This window comes from Phaseolus vulgaris, chromosome 1 (genome assembly GCF_000499845.2).
Source record: "Phaseolus vulgaris cultivar G19833 chromosome 1, P. vulgaris v2.0, whole genome shotgun sequence".
Lineage (NCBI taxonomy): Eukaryota > Viridiplantae > Streptophyta > Magnoliopsida > Fabales > Fabaceae > Phaseolus > Phaseolus vulgaris.
Window position 1 is genome coordinate 1197149 of NC_023759.2, and position 18764 is coordinate 1215912.

The following is an 18764-nucleotide window of genomic DNA, read 5'->3' on the forward strand; positions in this document are numbered from 1 at the left end:
TTGATAAAACAATTTATTAGTAAAACAATTCACCAGGTCTTACAAGATACGAAATATTATTGTCATTTCAAATAATTAATTAATATTTATCAAGTAAATATGAGTAATATTTTTTCTTTCGATCATGTATTTTGTTTTTTACATAATTCTTAAATCTACATTTTGATTTAAAGAACTCCAGCATGATTTTACTCTGAAACAAATAATTTTTCGAAAAAATTAATCTACATTAAATTTTTAAATGGAAATAAAAAGTGGAATAATAATAATATATATTGAGATAGATGTTTTTGTTTTACAATTTTTTCACAATTTTATTGTTATTTTTAAAATATTTTTTTTATATGAAAACTGTTATTTTTATTTTAGTGATTATAAAACTGTTAGTTAATAATAATATTATTATTATTTAAATTATCGGCTCACAATTCTCTCTCTTTTGTTTTTCCTTTTCGAACGTTGAAGAGAAAAAGAAAAACTGATTTATTTTCTTCTTCAGAGGAAAATCGAATTCTTCATCTTCTCCGGTTTCTGCAGAAGAAGAAAACAATTTCCGTTTCCTTTCTCCCCAAACATCCAAAAATCAGATGGAAAACCGCTCACATGATTAACGCTTCAACTCTCATCAATGGAGTCCGAACTCCAAGGCCTCAATCCCAAACCGCCCAAACAACCCGACCCGAACAAGGACGAGCGTCCTCTGCTCAAGCCCCCCGACGCCGCCGCCTCCTCCGGCGAACTCGACAAGAAATACGCTGCGTTCGTTCGGAGCGATGTGTACGGTTCCATGGGACGCGGTGAGTTACCGACGCGGGAGAAGGTGCTACTCGGCTTGGCGCTTGTGACGCTGGTTCCGGTCAGGGTGGTGGCGGTAACCACCATCCTGTTGCTCTATTACTTGATTTGTAGGGTTTGCACGATGTGCTCTGTCCCGAATCGCGAGGAGGAGCACCAGGAGGATTACGCGCACATTGTAGGGTGGAGGAGGATCGTCATTGTGCAGTGTGGAAGAGCCCTCTCCAGGCTCATGCTCTTCGTGTTAGGGTTTTATTGGATAACACAAACGTATCGGATTCCACAGACTTACGTTGAAAACCCTGCCACCCCCAGCGAGCAGGTGCTTACTTAATCCCGCCAAAACTATTCTGCTTTTGATAATCTCTTTCCAGATATAGATTGATGATAACTGCATCTGTGATGTTACTCGTTTTTCTTATATCCTGTTACTATCGATTAAAAAGGTGGATATACTTTATCAATAGCGTGTTTGGATGGTTATCTATCCCGCATGATGCATGTATAAGGGTGTGTTTGGATTGCAGTTTGAAACTTGTTAATCGGAGAAATAAATTTTCCAATTCACAATACTGAGAAACAAGTATTTTTTGTGTGGTTGAAAGAAACGTCAGTTATTTTGAACTTTGTTCAGATTGAAGCGAAAAGGAGTAACTTCCACGTTTTTTTTTATGCATTTTGATGTGGTTTCTTGTTTCAATGCACATGCTCATAATTGTTTCAAACAGGAACGAAGTGCATGTTGGATTCATGTTAATTTTCTACGATCATGTTTCCGCTTGACTTTAGATAACTGTTGACATCGGTAGTTTCTGGTGTTGAATAGAAAACTTTATACTGAAATTTACTGTTAAATTTCTTTCATCCAGGACACTAATTTAAATTCTTCACTTCGAAACCAATTTTAACCAAAATCAATTAGTAGTAATTTTGCAAACGCTCATTCGAACACAGAAATGCCTGGATTGAAAGTTGTGATTTATCTGATTTTCTCTACCTTTTTGCTTCCAATGTAACTAACGAGAAACTGTACCTCCGTTTGGGTCCTTCTCAAGGGTGTAGGAAGGGAATGTGTTTGAGCAGTGATTAGATTGATAATTTGGTTTCTTACCATATAATTTCTTTTATTCCGTCAATTCTTTCTACTTACTTTATTTGCTGTCTTTTTCGATGTACGAAGGAGAACGATGCTCAGTCTGAAGACACTCAGTCTGAAGACTCAAGACCCGGTGTTATAATATCTAATCATGTGTCATATTTGGATATTTTGTATCACATGTCTGCCTCGTTCCCGAGTTTTGTTGCTAAGGTTTGTGATGTGGCACGTCCTTCCTCCCTTCCAGTTATCTTAAGCACATGTTTCATTATTGGCCTATAGTTTTGCAACTGACGTTTCTTTTCTAAATTTTAAATTTTTTTATTTCAATCTTGGATCTCATCGATGAAGAGATCAGTGGCTAAACTTCCTCTTATTGGTCTCCTCAGGTCCGTGTCATTTATCAATTTCTTCATCTTTAGATCCTGGGGTGCTCCCCTCTTTATTTTTTTCTCAGTGACATAGAAATTTCATTTATGATAAACTTAAAGTTGATCAACAAGAATGTTATATTTTATCTGCTTAAATGTTTATTATCCCGCTTTTTTAAGTAGGCTTTTCAGAATCCTGTGCTTACATATGATGTTATGTTTTGCGAGTTGTAACAGTAAGTGCCTTGGTTGCGTCCTGGTTCAACGGGAATCAAAGTCACCAGACTTTAAGGGTGTTTCAGGTGCTTTGTAATAATTATTAAAGTGTGTGCAATTTTAATAAAGTAAACCCTATCCGTTTCCCTCTTTCCCTTTTGTTTGATTCTTCACTTCATAAATTGCCTTGGATCATTTGATTTTGAATTTTTAAATTATTGAAGAAAACAATTTTACCACAATTTTGGTTCGTTCGTATTTTCTGAGGCATTTGATCTTGAATTTTGTACTTTTGAGTCTATACCTGGTCAGATATTGATGGATTTTGATTAAAGAACTTCCAACTGGATTATCTTGAATATATCATGTCTTAGAAATCTATCTCAGGCCCATAGGATGAACCTGTTAACAGTTGGTTTTGAAAAAGTATGGGTAGATAAGCTGATATTCATATGGAAAGTAGCTAGTTATTGAAATTGGTGAGGATGAAAAGTGGGAACTATTTAAAATTCGTATGAACATCCCTTCCATAGAAAACTGGAGAAGCTAGAAGCTTGTTACCTAATTTTCCTGTTTGTCTCAAGTCTTCATTAAATTATTTTAAATTGAAATATGTGAAAACAAATAGTTATTTTTTTAAATGTTGAAATTAAATTATTTAACTATTTGGTGTTTCAGAAAAGTGAAAGAATTATTATTGTGTGTGCTATTTAAAAATTCGGATGTTGTAAAGGTGTTTCTTTTGTGCTATATAACTATTTATGACTTGATTGGATCAAGTAAAACACTTCATGCTGATTATACACAATAAAGTTCTAAATCATATTAACGTGTAAGGTTTCATTTATATATACAGAAAAATTTCTTCAGTATTTTTAGGTAGCGTCATATATGGTTTACTGACATCATAATTTCTTTATGCTAACAGTATATCAAAATTAAGTATTTTTTCTTATACTTAATTTTAATTGGTTGCTTGCTGTAGCTTTTGAATTTCTCTCTAGGCTTCTGGATATACTTTAGCTGTTTAGCATGTGTGATTGGCAAGTCAAACGAGGATCTTAGATTCTTAATGCTTTGTTTAAATATAAATTCTAGTGTTTCAACTTGAAATATTTATGTCTGTTAAATGTTTGGTAAAATTAAACTTTGACCTTTCTTGCTGTAGCTGTTGTCACTGAGAGAATTCGGGAAGCTCACCAAAATGCATCTGCTCCAACAATGATGTTATTTCCAGGTTATCATCTTAGTTGTATGTTTTCTTTTTTGGGCAGGAGGGTGGAGGGTTAAAAATGATCTTCTGTTGATTTTGTTACTGTAATAAATGTCACTTTTGCTTGAACTTGTGAAATATGCGTCTTATATATTACTTTTTATTGACAATAGTTTCTTCAGTCACACACATATATAATCAATTGAATGTGGCATCAATGTTCTAACACTGTAAATGTAGGTGGAAGCATAGTAGTTAGTATCTTACGATTCACGATACGTATCGTACGAAACGATACAGTTTCATCCTCCCACGATACGAATCGTGTGAAGAATCTTTTTCGTCCCTGAATCTTAGTTGTATCATGCGATTCGCACAATGAATCGCTGAATCCCGAAAGGAAACGATTCCATATTGTGTGAATCAGTGTGGATTTTAAAAAATGAGTAAATAAAAAAAGATAGACCTAATTTGTTTAATAACATGTATGCACCATAGAGGTTGTTTTGGTGAAATTGTGTGGTATATATATATACATATATATAATTTATATAATTTATTGTATCTTGCATGTATACATATCTTATGTATTTAAGTATATATTAAATTTTTTAATGTTTATGAATCTTACGATTCACGATACGAAACGATTTACGATTCATAATATCAGCTCTCCGATACACTACTTGTATCTCGATTCTACTACCATGGGTGGAAGTTTAACCTCTTTCTTTGTTGAACCTAAGGATCAACTGTTAATTATACTTTTTAACTATATCTCATTTTTTGTCTTAAACTATAGCTCTTTATAGTCTATACCTTACATTTCTTTAGTTTTATACTTTTATTAACTTTAGTATTTTGTCAGTTTCGCATGTCATATTCTGGTCAATTTAAAGTTTTCACTCTGTATAATTCCTTGTATATCATAAGTTTGTATTTATCAATAACTATCACAATCGATCAGGGACAATCTTAATTTTTCATACATATCTATGCATGTACTTATAATCATTTCATTAATTGTATTGGATATTCTGCAGAAGGTACAACCACCAATGGGGACTTTCTCCTTCCGTTCAAGACTGGCGGTTTTTTAGCTAAAGCACCAGTACTTCCTGTAATTTTAAGCTATCATTACCAGAGACTTAGCCCTGCCTGGGAATCCATATCTGGCGTAAGCATTTCAATAGTATTAGACTTTCCTGTTTTTACTAAATTGTTTTCTACTTATGTAAAATATAATTAGTTCATTCAGAACCAATAGAGATCAGCACTTGTGCTTTAAACTTCAAGGAGTGGTGCTAACCATCTACGAGAAACAAAATGGTCTTGCCTGCAATCAATTTTTGTTTTAAAATAAACTTTTGTTTTAAAATAAACGTCGTCTTCATTTTCCTAATGCTGAGCTAATAATGTCTTTCATAGAATCTAGCTGGTTATTTAATTTTGAATGATTGCCTTATCCCTAAGCTACATTCTTAAAAGTTTAATAATACATATGTTGTTGGCAGGTACGTCATGTGATTTTAATTCTCTGTCAGTTTGTAAATTATATGGAGGTGACACAGTTACCTACTTACTATCCCTCGCAGCAGGAGCAGGATGATCCAAAACTATATGCTAATAATGTTAGAAGGTTGATGGCAAGCGAGGTATGTAACTCCCCCTTAAATAATTAAAATATATTATATGAAGAACTACATCCTAACAGGATTTTATTCTATTCTATAGATGGAATCAATGTTTATGTAACTGAGAATCCGTGTGTGTTTGAGAAAGATAAAAATTTGAATTTCTTTGAGATTAACTCCTTCCAGCAGTGGAAGACCTTTTTGTACTTCCCCAAAACAGAAGCAACATGATAACATAAATGAAAAGAAAAGATGGATGTGGTAGACACGGCATGCTCTTTGACGGGTCTTCTTATGTCCTGCATGCCCAAAGGACCCAATTCCTTTCTGTTGACTGCTCGATTCCCCCTAGCCCTCTCTCTGCTCGTAATCATTTTCTCTAACAAAATTCACAGCTTCCTCATCCTCTTTTCCCTGCTGCCGTGAGTAATCTATTTGTGAGTAGTGGCAATTGAAACAAAACCTACCAATTATAGTGCCTTCTACCTCACCTCTGTGGCTCATACAACTCTTTCAATCACCACCCTTCAGATGGACTTGAGTAATCTATTAGTGTGTGCATATTTAAATTATTAGACTGACACCAATGTAATATTTCATGCTAATGCCGCTCAATAATTCTTTAGAAAATGATGTTGGTTACTTCATCAAAATTTTAAGCTTTTATCATGATCTTGTGTTCCAATTTTTAGAAAACCATAGTTTGTACATGATTGAGTGATCCATATTTTTTTGTTTGACATTTGTTTGTGTGTGACCTCTTTATACACTGTTGGGGGCGATTTAATTATTGAAAATGACTGAATAAAAGCAGTGCGTGTAAACTGGGTTGGTAGTAGACCAAAAGGAACACATCGAATGAATGTTCTCATCAATTTTATTAACTGACATTTTGAATAATTGGAGTGGAATAATGTTGTGAAGTAGGAATATTTTGGTACATCTTGTTTTGAAAATTTTATACAAGATTGAATGATAGTAGTTACTTGAGTACGGGCATGAACTTTTTGGTACAGATTAAATTATAGCTGTTAGGTATAATATCTATTTATGTTCCTGTTAATTTTTACTTCACCAGTTGGTTAAAATCAAAATCTCCACTCTACGTGTTTTTTTCCAAATCCTTTCCTGCAAATTTACTTGACACCATGTTATGCATTCACTATGCAGTGGTTACTTATAGATAGAAGGCCGAGTATAATGGATGCCGTACTGTTTAATCGGGAGATGGTAGTGGATACGAGATTGATTTTGTGTTTATGTTTTGTTTGCAGGGAAATTTGATACTTTCAGATATTGGGCTAGCTGAAAAACGAATATATCATGCAGCCCTCAACGGTAAATAGTAGCCTGCATAGTGTTTTGCATCACCAATTGATAATTTCATGGCCGCATCTCAAATGTTATTTAGTTCCAGTAGGTCAGTAGTCTCATTGACATTTACCCTATGTTTGCTAGAGTTGGGAAAAATGAGGGGAAAAAAAATTTAATCTATGAAAAAATAAAGGATTTTATTTTTTGTTTCTATTAATGCTTTTTTCTCATAATTTTTAACTAGACTAGAGAAAATTAATATTATTCGTGTTTTCTTTCTTCATTCAAACAAAAACATAGTGTATCTGCATGAGTTTAAGTGGGGTATTTATATTTTCAATGCTGATATGTTCTTGTGTAACTTGATTGTAAATAAACGAGTGGTCAGCAACGATTTTTAATTAATTGCTTGTGAACTGCTGCTGAAGCTCCAATTCAAGAGTTAATGTTTAATGTATTCAAGCTATGATTGTGATTAATAGCGTTTGCTTTGGTAATGGGGTAGAATGTTACTACTTTTACGAGTCTGTAGTTTTTAATAATTTTATGACTTCTCTCTTTCAAACATTAACTCCTAAGAAAATTAACACAAATGATGAATTCCAAAATGGATATCAGAAAGAGTAAAGAGCATATTAGTGTGAGTGAGGCAATCAATTTCCTATTCATGTGAAATACAGTGGGTATATAAAGGGAAGAACAGATTGCAAAAGAGGAAAATTTGGCAGTCAAATTTTTTTTGTTTGAGAGAAAATCATCCTGTTATATCACTTTTATTGAGGCACGAAGGATTAAAGCATCTTAAAATAACTTCTTCTGTAAATCTTCTACTTGTGAATTTATTTTGTGAAGTTCCTCACTTACAGAGAAAAGTCACTAGATTGTATTAAATTTTCTAACAAGTGAGCGATACTGTTTTAGAAAGGCCATGTTACTTTGATCTTAATCATTTGTTTTATGTACCTGCAGGTTTGTTTTCCCAATGCTAACTTGACTTCTTGGTCAGTGTATTTGCTGGTATGGTTGTATTGTGTTAAGAAAGAAAAAGATAGTTTAGGAAAAATCCGGTACTGGGCTAGATTCATATGTGAATATGGTCGATCAGTTTGCCTAGGTTCTGGGAGTTTGCTCTCCGATATGAGGTGATTTACCATATCATCGATGATTCTCATTATTTCAATTTTTGGTTGGGGAGGTTTAGGTTACTAATTTGTAACCTAGTAATGATTTCAATCTTAACAAAGCTTATGGTAAAGGAATTAGGGGTGCAGGGAAGATCGTAGATATGTAAAATATTTAAAGGTGTTCATTTATAAATTTTAGAATTTAAACTAGCTTTTATGTTGAATTTCCTTGTTCAAATGTTCCCCATTTATTCCATCAATATATCATGTATCACGTTTGGAAAAAATGCCTGACGCACTGGGTATACTAAAATTTGTTAAATCATGAGAAACTAGTGTGTAAAAATGTAATTTTTTTACTATAAATTCAATCACAAACACTGTATATTAGTTAATTCGTTCATTTACAGTAATTATCTTTAAAATAACGATAATTTCTTATTGAGTTTTGAAGTTTTTTTTGTTGAGTTCATTACATTAAACTATTGAACTCCAAAATATACTTCACGTGTTTTTGAAATGACCTTGGGCAGTGAATTGGATTGGAACATGTGTGGCGTTGCTCTCAATTATAAGTTTCCGCTACAGCTTGGAAAGGATCAATCTTAGTTTCAAATTGACAGAATGAAGATATGAATGGCAGAGGTAGCACCACAATTAATAAAAAACAGAAGTTATGAGTGACGAAACAGAAATACTACTTACAAAAGACTAGCATAATAAACAAGATTCGTACAGTCATCGATTTCCTACATTCTCAAAGTTGAGTTATCTTTCTTTCAAGGATCGGTTAATGGATTTTCTCAATTCCCACGATGGCCATGACGATGACAAACACCCTCTTAAGGGTGACTGTAGAAACAGTGAAGAAGTGGAGAGGTGCTTTTGACGCGTTGAGATTGAGGACAAGCTATTGAAACCACTTCGTAGCCTTCTCTTTTCACTGTCTTGATGAGGCTCATAATTAGGATCATGCCCCACACCAGAAATCCTTAGTGCTTCAGGAAGAATACAGTTGCAGATTGAACCTGTCGCAAGGAATCAACAACCCAATGTTTTTAAGTCTTTGGCACATATGAGAGGATCACAGAATAGCACTTTGGTTGGGTAAGGACACCAATGTCAGTGGAAACTCTCAATCACTCAACTACTTGTTTTAGGACTTGGTTATAAACGCTAGAGTTTGTAAACATTTATAAGAAACGAAAATAAGAAGAAATGAATATAATAAGTCTGAAATACGTTAAAAATTGAAATAAATTTATCCAAATAGACTCTTGAGGATAAACTCCAAAGATCAACTTCTAAAAGGTTTAACTATGCCATTGAAACAACCTTTTCCTATTCAATACAACTACGCCATTAATTATATACTATAAGGGTCAAAACCAATCACTAACTAGATAATAACATTTGTCCATCAGTTCACAAGGAAATAAAAAGTTAATCAAAGGATTTTGGTATATTCTTTCCATATTTTTTTTTTATGTGATGACAAATGATTATTGTTACTTTAAGATTTCAGTCTAACTAAGATGTGAAGTTACATAATAATACTTAACATGAAAACTTTTATTAAAAAAAAAAAAACTTAAAAATCTCTCAAACAACATATTTTGTAGGAATGGTCATAAAAACTCCACTTCTACTTATTTATAAAAAAAAAACTCCCATATAAAACAGAAGCTGCAAGAAAACCTTATATTCTATCTCCTTTTCTCCATTCCCTCCATCCAGACACAGCAAAAGTCTACTACCATCTGAATAAAATAAGTAGATCAGAAAATACCTAGCCTGGCCAATCGATTTACCCATGTTGGAATGGATTTCCCCGTCAACTTGTAACATATGTCTTTGCAGAAGTGGTTGCAATTCTTAACAATTAAGTGATACGTGTCACCGTTGTAGCTTGCTGACTGGCGTTCCATGAATTCCCTAACCTGAGTAGAATCCAGAGTTGTGGTTCCTATGAGTATTGACTTCCTGAAATTGAAGCCAGGGCATTGTCGAGGTTCAACCTCAAAAACACCACTTGTTGGGTAGTCATGAGCTCCAAATGCATATTCTACACCATGAACTGTAAAGTGCAGGTAAAATTGATCAGATAATATAAGTCTTTATAGCTACGTTTAAAGAGTAGCCAAGAGGTGCCCAAGCAGCAATTTTAACTTTCTGAAGAATTAGGGAACCACCCTTAAATACAAATGGAAGTCCCTAACATATTATTCTGCATGGAAGTTACAACTTTGGGTTTTCAGAGCATTTTCCAGCTTGCTCACTCACAGTTTCGTCACCTCAAGTTATCAGTATAAAGAATTTAAATGAGGCAAGATGCAAAATAATAAGTTAATATGAGTGCTGACACTGTTAGATTGGAGAAGGGTGATTAAGAACCATATATTTCCTAATGCACATGTTATTTATATATATAGGAAGTTCTACATTAATTTTACATTATTTGTTGAATAAAAGTTATAAGTTCTTAGGTAAATAGAGACAACAACGTGTAAGCATATTTTGGCCTAAAAAGTGAGGTTTGCACCTTCTTATATATCTCTAACACACTTTTCTCATGTCGAGGCATGTACATCTCGTGAGACTAGATATTTATGGATGGTCCAATAACAGATTACATGATAGGTCCATCAAACATTGTTATAATAGGCTTTAATACTATCTTAAGAAGTGAACTTTAAATCTAACAAAATCTTACAAAACTGACTTATGAAGAGAGATTTGCACCTACTTATATACTATAAATTGGCCTTATCTGCAGTCAATGTAAGATCTTTAACAACTGAGTTTAAGAGTAAGGTTCATTGAATAGGGAGTAAGATCCATGTTATTCTCGAAGTCTTAATAAAATTCATCTCAGTAAAAGGTGTTAGTGTTTTGGTAACATTCCTCCCCAAGAATTTATCACTAATTATAAGCATTAGACTCACTAAATCATCATTATCGCACACTCCAGAAAAATATCCAGTCATTAAGTTATTTAGACCTAGCAAAACTTGAGATGGTTGAAATGGTGTATCGTAACACAAGGATTAAAACTAAGGTCTCATCCCTTATCCGACTCTCTCGTTATGCTGGAATTGCAATCCATACTTAAATGGAGGTGTCTTATATCCCTCAAGCACGAGATCTAGAAAATACATTTGAGAAAAAAGCCAGAAGATTACTAAAGTCATAATGTGCTGGGATTAAGAGAAGAGAATCAAAATTCAGCATGAAAGCTTTAAACTGTACCTTCTACACCAGAGTGATAGATACCAAGACCAGCCCAATACACATAACCATTCATGGGTGTCAAGTCATACACATTCAGATAAACTGGTGTTCTGCCAGGTCCATAGCCAGCTGAATTGACTTTGCGAAATAAAGAAAAGCGGGTTGATGATTTTCCTTTCAAATGAAGAGGCACAATGGACTTCCATCCTTTCTTAGACTTCAGTTTCATCTTTCACTATAGGGAACAACAGCATAGTACCTGAATCCAGCAAACATTTACAGTGTGTTTGGTGATACATTACATTAGGAAGGAAAGAAAATAACATAAAAAACATAAAAGATGCTAAAGTTTTACAGCTAGTAGCTTCTACCTGTACATGAAAATTCAACTTGCATAAGATTGTACAGGAAATTAATGAGCAGAAAATTCCTTCTTATAAGATTGTGCAGGTAATCAAACTAAATCTAGCATACAATTTAACTTCACCTATCAGTCTCAGTGGTCAATGAAGACAACCTCTCACTCTCTCTCTCTTTCTCTTATTAGTAAACTAGAAAAGGGCTGCAAGTCAAACTACAATGCAAACCATGTTGTCAAATTATAGCAAAAGGAAAAATTAAACAAACTTATCTAAGACATGATAACTTGAAAAGACAAGGGTACTTTCAGTCCGAATCGCTTTTCCCCCTCCCATGTTTTAGAAGATCTTGCAAACACTTCCCGGAAGGAAAAAGACAAAAACATGCCTAATTTTCAGTGCAGATATCCTCTTGGCCACGAACATATGATGCAGAATTAGATATGAGGAACTTAGCAGAATGAGTACCAAATCACAACAGCAAATACAGATTGAAAACTGAAAAACAAAAACTTGCAAGTGTTTCAATTCCTGAAAACTCTTGAAAGCAACCAAATCGAGCAGAGCACAAACCATTTCCAACTTGCAATTTAAGCATAGGAAGGAGCCTCACAGCTTCAGATCTAGCACAAGCTATAGTACAGTACAACAATGGCATCCTCAAGAAAAGGGTTTTCAACTATGGTTGGGGAGGTAAAGGAAAAAAAAATGATCCCAAATTTTGTTAATGCAGCAGAAGCAAGAATAGTGGCCTCAAAAGCAAGAATGAAAAAAAAAAAAAACAACTTACAGGCGCTGATTGAAAGAGTGCCGCCATTAGAGAGAGAGAGAAAGAGAGAGATTCAGAAAACGATGAAGTGAAAATGAGATTGAAAGTTGCAAAAGAGTGAGTGAGTTCTGAACCAAATATGATTATAACGTTAGCAACTCCAAATCATTGTCAAAAGAAATTTAAAGCAGATAAGTGTCGTTGTTATTAGTTAAAATTAAGGTAATTTCACTCTTTACGTTAATAAACTATTTTAATTTAATTATTACACTTAGTATACGTTACAATAAAATCATTAAATATATATTAATTATATAAATTAAAATAATTAATTATTTTTTAATTAAATTAGAAACTATTTTATAAATTAAAAAAATATTAATAGTTAAAATAGTCTTTATTATTAATAAAAAATTATAAATTAATATCTAAATGATTAACTATCAGATTTTTGATTGTTTACTACTATATATTCTAAATTAGTTTTTATTAATTTTTTATAAATTAATTTAAAATTTAAAATATTAATAATTAAAATTTAAGTAATTAATTAGATACAAATTTATAAATTATTTTATAACTTTTTATTAATAATAAAAATTATTTTAATTTTAAATAATTTTTAGTCTATAAATTATATCAATTAATTAATATAGTGACTAATTATTTTTTATTTTTAAATTTAATTAATAATTTTCTTGTAGTGTTATAATTATGCTAATTATTCAAATAAATAATTTTATTGCATATAATATTTGTTATTTAAAGAAATTTTATTTGTACATAAGTTTGAATAATATTTTGTGTTTATTATACGCCAAAATAATGAAAAATATACAAACAATAATTTTTCCAAGCTCACTCATCTCCAATATAAATATATTTATAAATGTTTTTTTGGTTAAGAAAATATTTTCCCGAATTAGGTTGAGAAATTATATTCTCATCTTAAATTCTTTAACATTAGAAACACACATTTTTTTAAATATGATTTATATTTGTAGCATTTTCAATATTATATCTTTCTGATTTAGTAACTGTTTCTTCAATAAATATTGCATTAAAGTTATTTAATTTATGTAACGTTTAACTCCTTTCATTTAAATTTTGTTTCTCAAGTAGAAAACAGTTTATAAAGAATTAAAAAATATTTCTTTTAGAATAACAATAAAAATAAATAACATTAAGAATTATAAATCACTTTTCTCTGTTCAACACTTTTGCAAAACGCCAGCATTTTTTTTATTGTAAAATAAAAATGTTTTTTTTTCTTCTTCTGTGTACTGACGCATGCCAGTAGTGCCACGTTGGATTTGCCAATCAGTGTCTAATAATAATAATTATTATTATTATTATATATGTATAAAATAGCAGTTAAATAAAAAAAATATTTTAGGAAGAAATAAAGTAAATTTCCAGTGTAAATATAATTTTGAAGAATGGAAATTATACTTAATTCTCACATATATAAACTGTAAAAATTATGTCTTTCGTTAAATTTTTCGAAATTATTTTATTATTAAGAAATAAAATTTAAAGACCAATTTGATACCAAGTTTTATAATTTCGAGATTAAATAAATACTCATTATATCGTGGACAAATCGATGATTTACTCAATAATAATATCACAAATAGTGTTTTTATTTGATACTATTTACCATTTTCTTCACTACTTTATTTCATGTGTTGTTAAACATTGATATACTCTTATATATTTGTTATATGTTTTCCACAGAATGTGAATCTTGAGAAATGAAATTTGCAAGTATTATTATTTTTTCTACAAAAATTATTCCCAAGTTGTAATCATAATAAAATGGTTGGTCCATATTTAATTGACGTCTTTAATTTCTTGTTTAGGTTTTCATTTTTTTGCATAAAAATGCCAAAAAATAGTCTAACTTCAATTATTGCCTTTTTTTTGGACAATAGCTGTATCTTTTATAAACCTTATTTTATACATTTATATACTCTTACTTGAGCAAAGTAAAACTATTATAACCCACGATGTTATGTTAATACATATTTGTAATTTTACATTTAAGTACTGAATATGTCTTTAATTTCTGTAATATATGATTTCTTTTGTTTTTGGCTTTTGTATTAGTTTTAAATTTATGATATTTTCTCAGTCTTTATTTTTAACTATAACTAGGTAACAATAATATATATATATATATATATATATATATAAAAGAACATCTATTAGGATAGATGCAAATCTCACCTTATAGACAGTTTGATTAGGTCAAATTAAGTTTAAAGTTTACTTCTTAATATAGTATCAGAGTTATTTAAAGCCTATTATGATGAGTGTTTATTAGGCTTATCGGATCGTTATTGAACCACTCATAATCTATAGTCTCACACACAAGTTGGTAGTCTCGTGAGAAAATGTGAATATAAGTTAATACAAACCTCACCTTATAAATTGATTTTATAAAACTGAATTACACTTAAAATTTATTTTTAATTATATATATAATTAAGGTAACAGCAGATGTTTTAATTAAGATGATTAGTTTTAAGATATTTTAATTAAGATGATTATTTTTAAGATAAAATAATTAAATTAAATAATATCTATTTTTAATATAAATAAAATTTTTGCATACATTAGATAAGTATTCCACGGGCATCATCACAGTTTTCTTTCTTTTTTTTCTCTGAAGTTTTCTTTTGAGTATTTGAGTTTGATTCTCGTGTTTGAAAAGGCTGAAAAAAATGGAGATTGAAAGGTCCAATGAATGGAAGTGTGGTGGTGATTAAAAGTTTCATTATTGATAACATTAATATTGCTTTATGTGTATGCATCCAACACCTCAACACTTCGTGGCTTGCATTAATCACACCCAACTCAAAATATCACTAAATATTCAACAACAAAACTTCATCATACTTCATTATACTATTCATCATGCAAATGGACCACTTTACTTCATTATACTAAACTTTCTTTAATTAAATTCCACAAAACTCACTTAAGCTTTACATTTATTTATATATTATAAAAATATTATTATTTATAATTATACATACTTCTTAATTACAATCAGTTACATTCAGATCAATAATCGCTTATTAATACAATAGTTAAGGTACAATCAGATAATAATTATTCGTTTAAATATAAAAGTTTACATTCATCTAAATATTACGAAAATATTATTAACTTTAGTCGATATTCTCTCGTTAACAATTAATATATGTCTCCAAGATTATTTTATTATAGTACATTTTTTCATTACATATAAGAATAATGATAGGTTAATACTTTTAGGTCACATTCACCTTCACTTGAAAATCAAATATATTATTTTATTTTAAAATTTTGTTTATATTAATTTTTATTAAAAAATAATTTAATATATTATTATTTTTTTAAAATTTTACTTATATTAATTTTTATTAAAAAATATAATATTTTATTATTAGAATGAGTTATAAAGTGGAAGTGAGAAAAACTAATGTGAAACAAAGTTTTCAATGCATATAATCGATCAAAAAGAACTTTATATTCTTTTCTTTTATCACAAGTTGGTGAAAATACAAATATTTTTTTTAAAAAAAAAAACACCTTATGGAGTTGTATTTAAAAATACAATTTTTTTAGTGAAATAAACTCCTAAAAGTGTTTTTAACATATTTAAAAAGATCCCATTTATTTGGATTGAGTTGAGTTAGTGATAGAAGTCATTGGAGGGAAAAAAATGTTTTATTTTTGAAATGAGTGTTTTGTGTTTCCATATGTATGGAGAGTGTTGAGAAAAAATAGAAAGAAAATGATAAAAGAGTGGCACAAGAATGTGGGGAAATAAAATTGGTGAGAAGTAAAAGCTAAAGATGAAGAGTGGTAGGACCAGCTGCTGCTGCAACCAACGACAACACAACACACACACTCTCTCACTTCATGCATGCAAACCCATCAAACACTCTTCACTCACACCAATACTTCTTATTCAACTTCCAAACAAATTTAGAGACTTTTTCATGTTCCAAAAAAAATAAGAATTGATCCGATATGTCAATATAGTTTCACATTGCTCAGGAATCGAGGTTAAGGACAGTGGATCCTCCTAGTTGAGGGGTGAATGAGCCTCTTCGGTCCCACGGTGGGCGCCATTGTCTAACCTCAAGTCGTTGGACAACATTGATAGAATCAATCACCGCATCAGAGGTATTGTCTGCTTTGGAGATTGGTGCTCCGTCACAGTTTTGTCCTTAAAAAGCGCCTCGAAGGATGAAAGGAGGAGAGAGTATATAAACTGTCATTGACCTCGACTCCTTAGCAATGTGAGACTATATTGGCATACGAGAACATGAATTATTTATATTTTGACTTTTACTTGTTAAGATCCTAGGATTACTTGAGATTCGGAGTACCTTTTTCAGTTCCAGATATATTATGACCGAACACTAATAACATAATAAGGAGACAAGAAAAAAAATGAGTTAGGAGACAATCAACACATTAACAATTGTACAATCAGTTCCAAATACTATATAAGTCTCTTAGATTAAATTTAGAGTTCATTGAACTTATAATTATTCTTAACAAGAGTTTGCTAGATCTATTATATTATTTATTACTTAATCATTCATAAATATATAGTCTTACACATTGTGAAGGTGATGTATTAAAGATTTTTCATCAATAAATAATAAAATCAATTTATAATATATAATATAAATAAACACGAACTTCACTTTCAAAACTGTTTTTACATAAATAAAAAAACAATTCATAATATATATAAAGTAAATACCAATTTCACCTTATCTCATAACTGAATTTGACTTAAAATTTACTGATTAAAAATATTTTTCTGTATATATTTTCGAATAATTGGAAAAAAAATTACATATTTAAGAAAAAGCAAAAACACTTCCAATAACATGTGAATAAGTGGTTTTTATTTGAAGCTAATGATAGAAAAAGGAGTGAAGAAAAATTGTGAATAATTGATGAGTTTCCATTATTGATTGACACTTGACACAGTGAATTTGCTATTTGGATTTCAAAGATAAGATTCCATTCATTTATCCAAAAGAGAGTTTGCCACCATATTCATATTCTTTGATGAGTGATTCAAACAAAGTCAAAGGACAAAAACTGAACATCTCCATTAAAACCGAATTAGATGACAATCAAATTAAATGCAAGGTGCAGACTCTAACGTGTCTCTCGTCACAATGAAAAGACATTTTTGCATAGGTTCTTGCAAAAATTTTAAAAATAATATTTTTCAAATCAATGATGTCCTTACAAATAAATATATTTATAAAAATATTCAACATTTTATTCACCTATTATTATTATTGAATGGAAGACTAAACTTATGTGGAAGTACATGTATTAATCATAAATCTTTTTCTTTCCTCTTATTTGTTCCTTTTAATATATATAATATTTGTTGGAGATCTCACATCGATCATAGATAAAGACAATTAATTGTATATAAGTGGATACAAACCTCATTCTATGAACCGGTTTTATAAGATTGAGTTAAGTTTAAAGTTCACTTTGTAATATGGTATCAGAGTCATTTTTAATTTTATCGATCACTCATCATATGTTATCTCACACATGAACTCTCACTCTCATCAAATTTAATTTTACTCACATCTATAATAAAATATCTCTTCAAAACTAATATTCTTATTCACATATTATATCACTGCAACCCAGCCATTTCAATATGTAATTTACTTAGTTTTAAAATTCCATAATGTATGCATCCAAACACCTATTACATCACAATTAGTTTGCCTTAAAAGCACACAACAATCACTTGATAATCATTTTTAATAATCAACCATATCATATAAACTTTTATAAAACTAAATAGGAGTTAGTATTAGTATCAAAACCTAGCTTCAAGCGATTCTGTAGTCTTCTAGTTCTCCAAAACTTCAACATGACAAAAAATGTTAGATCAAATACCTTTTTCTATTATAGAAAAAGATGTTTAAAAAAAGTTTCCTAAAACTATTTTTTTTAAATAAAATAAAAATTAATATCTAACTCTTATTTACAGATTTAATTTTCTGTTCATTTAAATTTTATTATTAAAAAAATGTTGGGTCTTATGATAAGTTTTTTCCTTATAATTTTAGTATTCTTAATTTAACTAAATTTTAACTGAGACCTATATTTGATAAGTTTGAGTTTTACAGCTCCCAAAAGACGATGCAGAGGAATGATATGATAGACAGGAAAGGACAATGGAATTTGTTTTACAGACAATAATGAGAGAACAAAAACATATGAATGAATGTGCCAAAAGAAGAGCAAAATTCTAAAAGGTAAATGAAGGAAAGTGACACTGATCACTCGTACTCTACGGATTCACGTGTTCAACTTTTTTTTTCTTTTTCACTGTCTCTGTTTCTTATCATAAGCTATTTTAATTTGAAACATTAGATATAGATTTCCTAACACATTTTTTCCCAAATATTCTGTTAATATATCTTAGTAATTGTTGATATATTAATATTAGAGAAGTGAAAAACTTGTTGGTATGGTAATGCGTGAAGTTATATTTCATAAACACTTATCCTACACGAATATAAATATGTATAATATAGAATATGGAGTGATAAATCTACATGTTATATAACTATGAAAATTATGTTCCAA

General features: G+C 30.4%; 2 protein-coding genes across 4 annotated transcripts; one reads left to right on the top strand and one right to left on the bottom strand.

Annotated features, from left to right (window-relative positions):
• Positions 1-428: 428 nt before the first annotated feature.
• Positions 429-7973, top strand: LOC137816423 (lysophospholipid acyltransferase LPEAT1-like). Of its 2 annotated transcripts, none has more exons than XM_068619555.1 (9): positions 429-1117; positions 1976-2104; positions 2243-2280; positions 2500-2564; positions 3647-3715; positions 4735-4868; positions 5206-5346; positions 6600-6663; positions 7609-7973. In XM_068619555.1, the coding sequence occupies exons 1-9, from the start codon at positions 629-631 to the stop codon at positions 7626-7628; spliced, it is 1149 nt and encodes a 382-aa protein (XP_068475656.1). In that variant the 5' UTR covers positions 429-628; the 3' UTR covers positions 7629-7973. The 2 variants fall into 2 exon arrangements, 1 of the variants encoding a protein (XP_068475656.1); XR_011081800.1 differs by having other exon boundaries at positions 442-1117; positions 6600-6745.
• Positions 7974-8352: 379 nt separating this feature from the next.
• On the bottom strand, positions 8353-12303 carry LOC137816424 (deSI-like protein At4g17486). 2 transcript variants are annotated; one of them, XM_068619556.1, is made up of 4 exons: positions 12144-12303; positions 11013-11253; positions 9553-9840; positions 8353-8791 (listed from the first exon to the last, which is right to left on the bottom strand). In XM_068619556.1, the coding sequence occupies exons 2-4, from the start codon at positions 11221-11223 to the stop codon at positions 8532-8534; spliced, it is 759 nt and encodes a 252-aa protein (XP_068475657.1). In that variant the 5' UTR covers positions 11224-11253; positions 12144-12303; the 3' UTR covers positions 8353-8531. The 2 variants fall into 2 exon arrangements, with proteins under 2 accessions (XP_068475657.1, XP_068475658.1); XM_068619557.1 differs by lacking the exon at positions 12144-12303 and adding an exon at positions 11482-12132.
• Between the last annotated feature and the right edge of the window lie 6461 nt (positions 12304-18764).

Excerpts from the sequence above, each read along its gene's own strand:
- LOC137816424 (XM_068619556.1), bottom strand. The coding sequence starts at position 11,223 with ATGAAACTGAAGTCTAAGAAAGGATGGAAGTCCATTGTGCCTCTTCAT. Across the intron at positions 9,841-11,012 it reads CTATCACTCTGGTGTAGAAG|TTCATGGTGTAGAATATGCA; the intron begins GTACAGTTTAAA and ends TGCACTTTACAG. Across the intron at positions 8,792-9,552 it reads AAATCGATTGGCCAGGCTAG|GTTCAATCTGCAACTGTATT; the intron begins GTATTTTCTGAT and ends TCCTTGCGACAG.
- LOC137816423 (XM_068619555.1), top strand. The coding sequence starts at position 629 with ATGGAGTCCGAACTCCAAGGCCTCAATCCCAAACCGCCCAAACAACCC. Across the intron at positions 1,118-1,975 it reads CTGCCACCCCCAGCGAGCAG|GAGAACGATGCTCAGTCTGA; the intron begins GTGCTTACTTAA and ends CGATGTACGAAG. Across the intron at positions 5,347-6,599 it reads GAAGGTTGATGGCAAGCGAG|GGAAATTTGATACTTTCAGA; the intron begins GTATGTAACTCC and ends TTTTGTTTGCAG.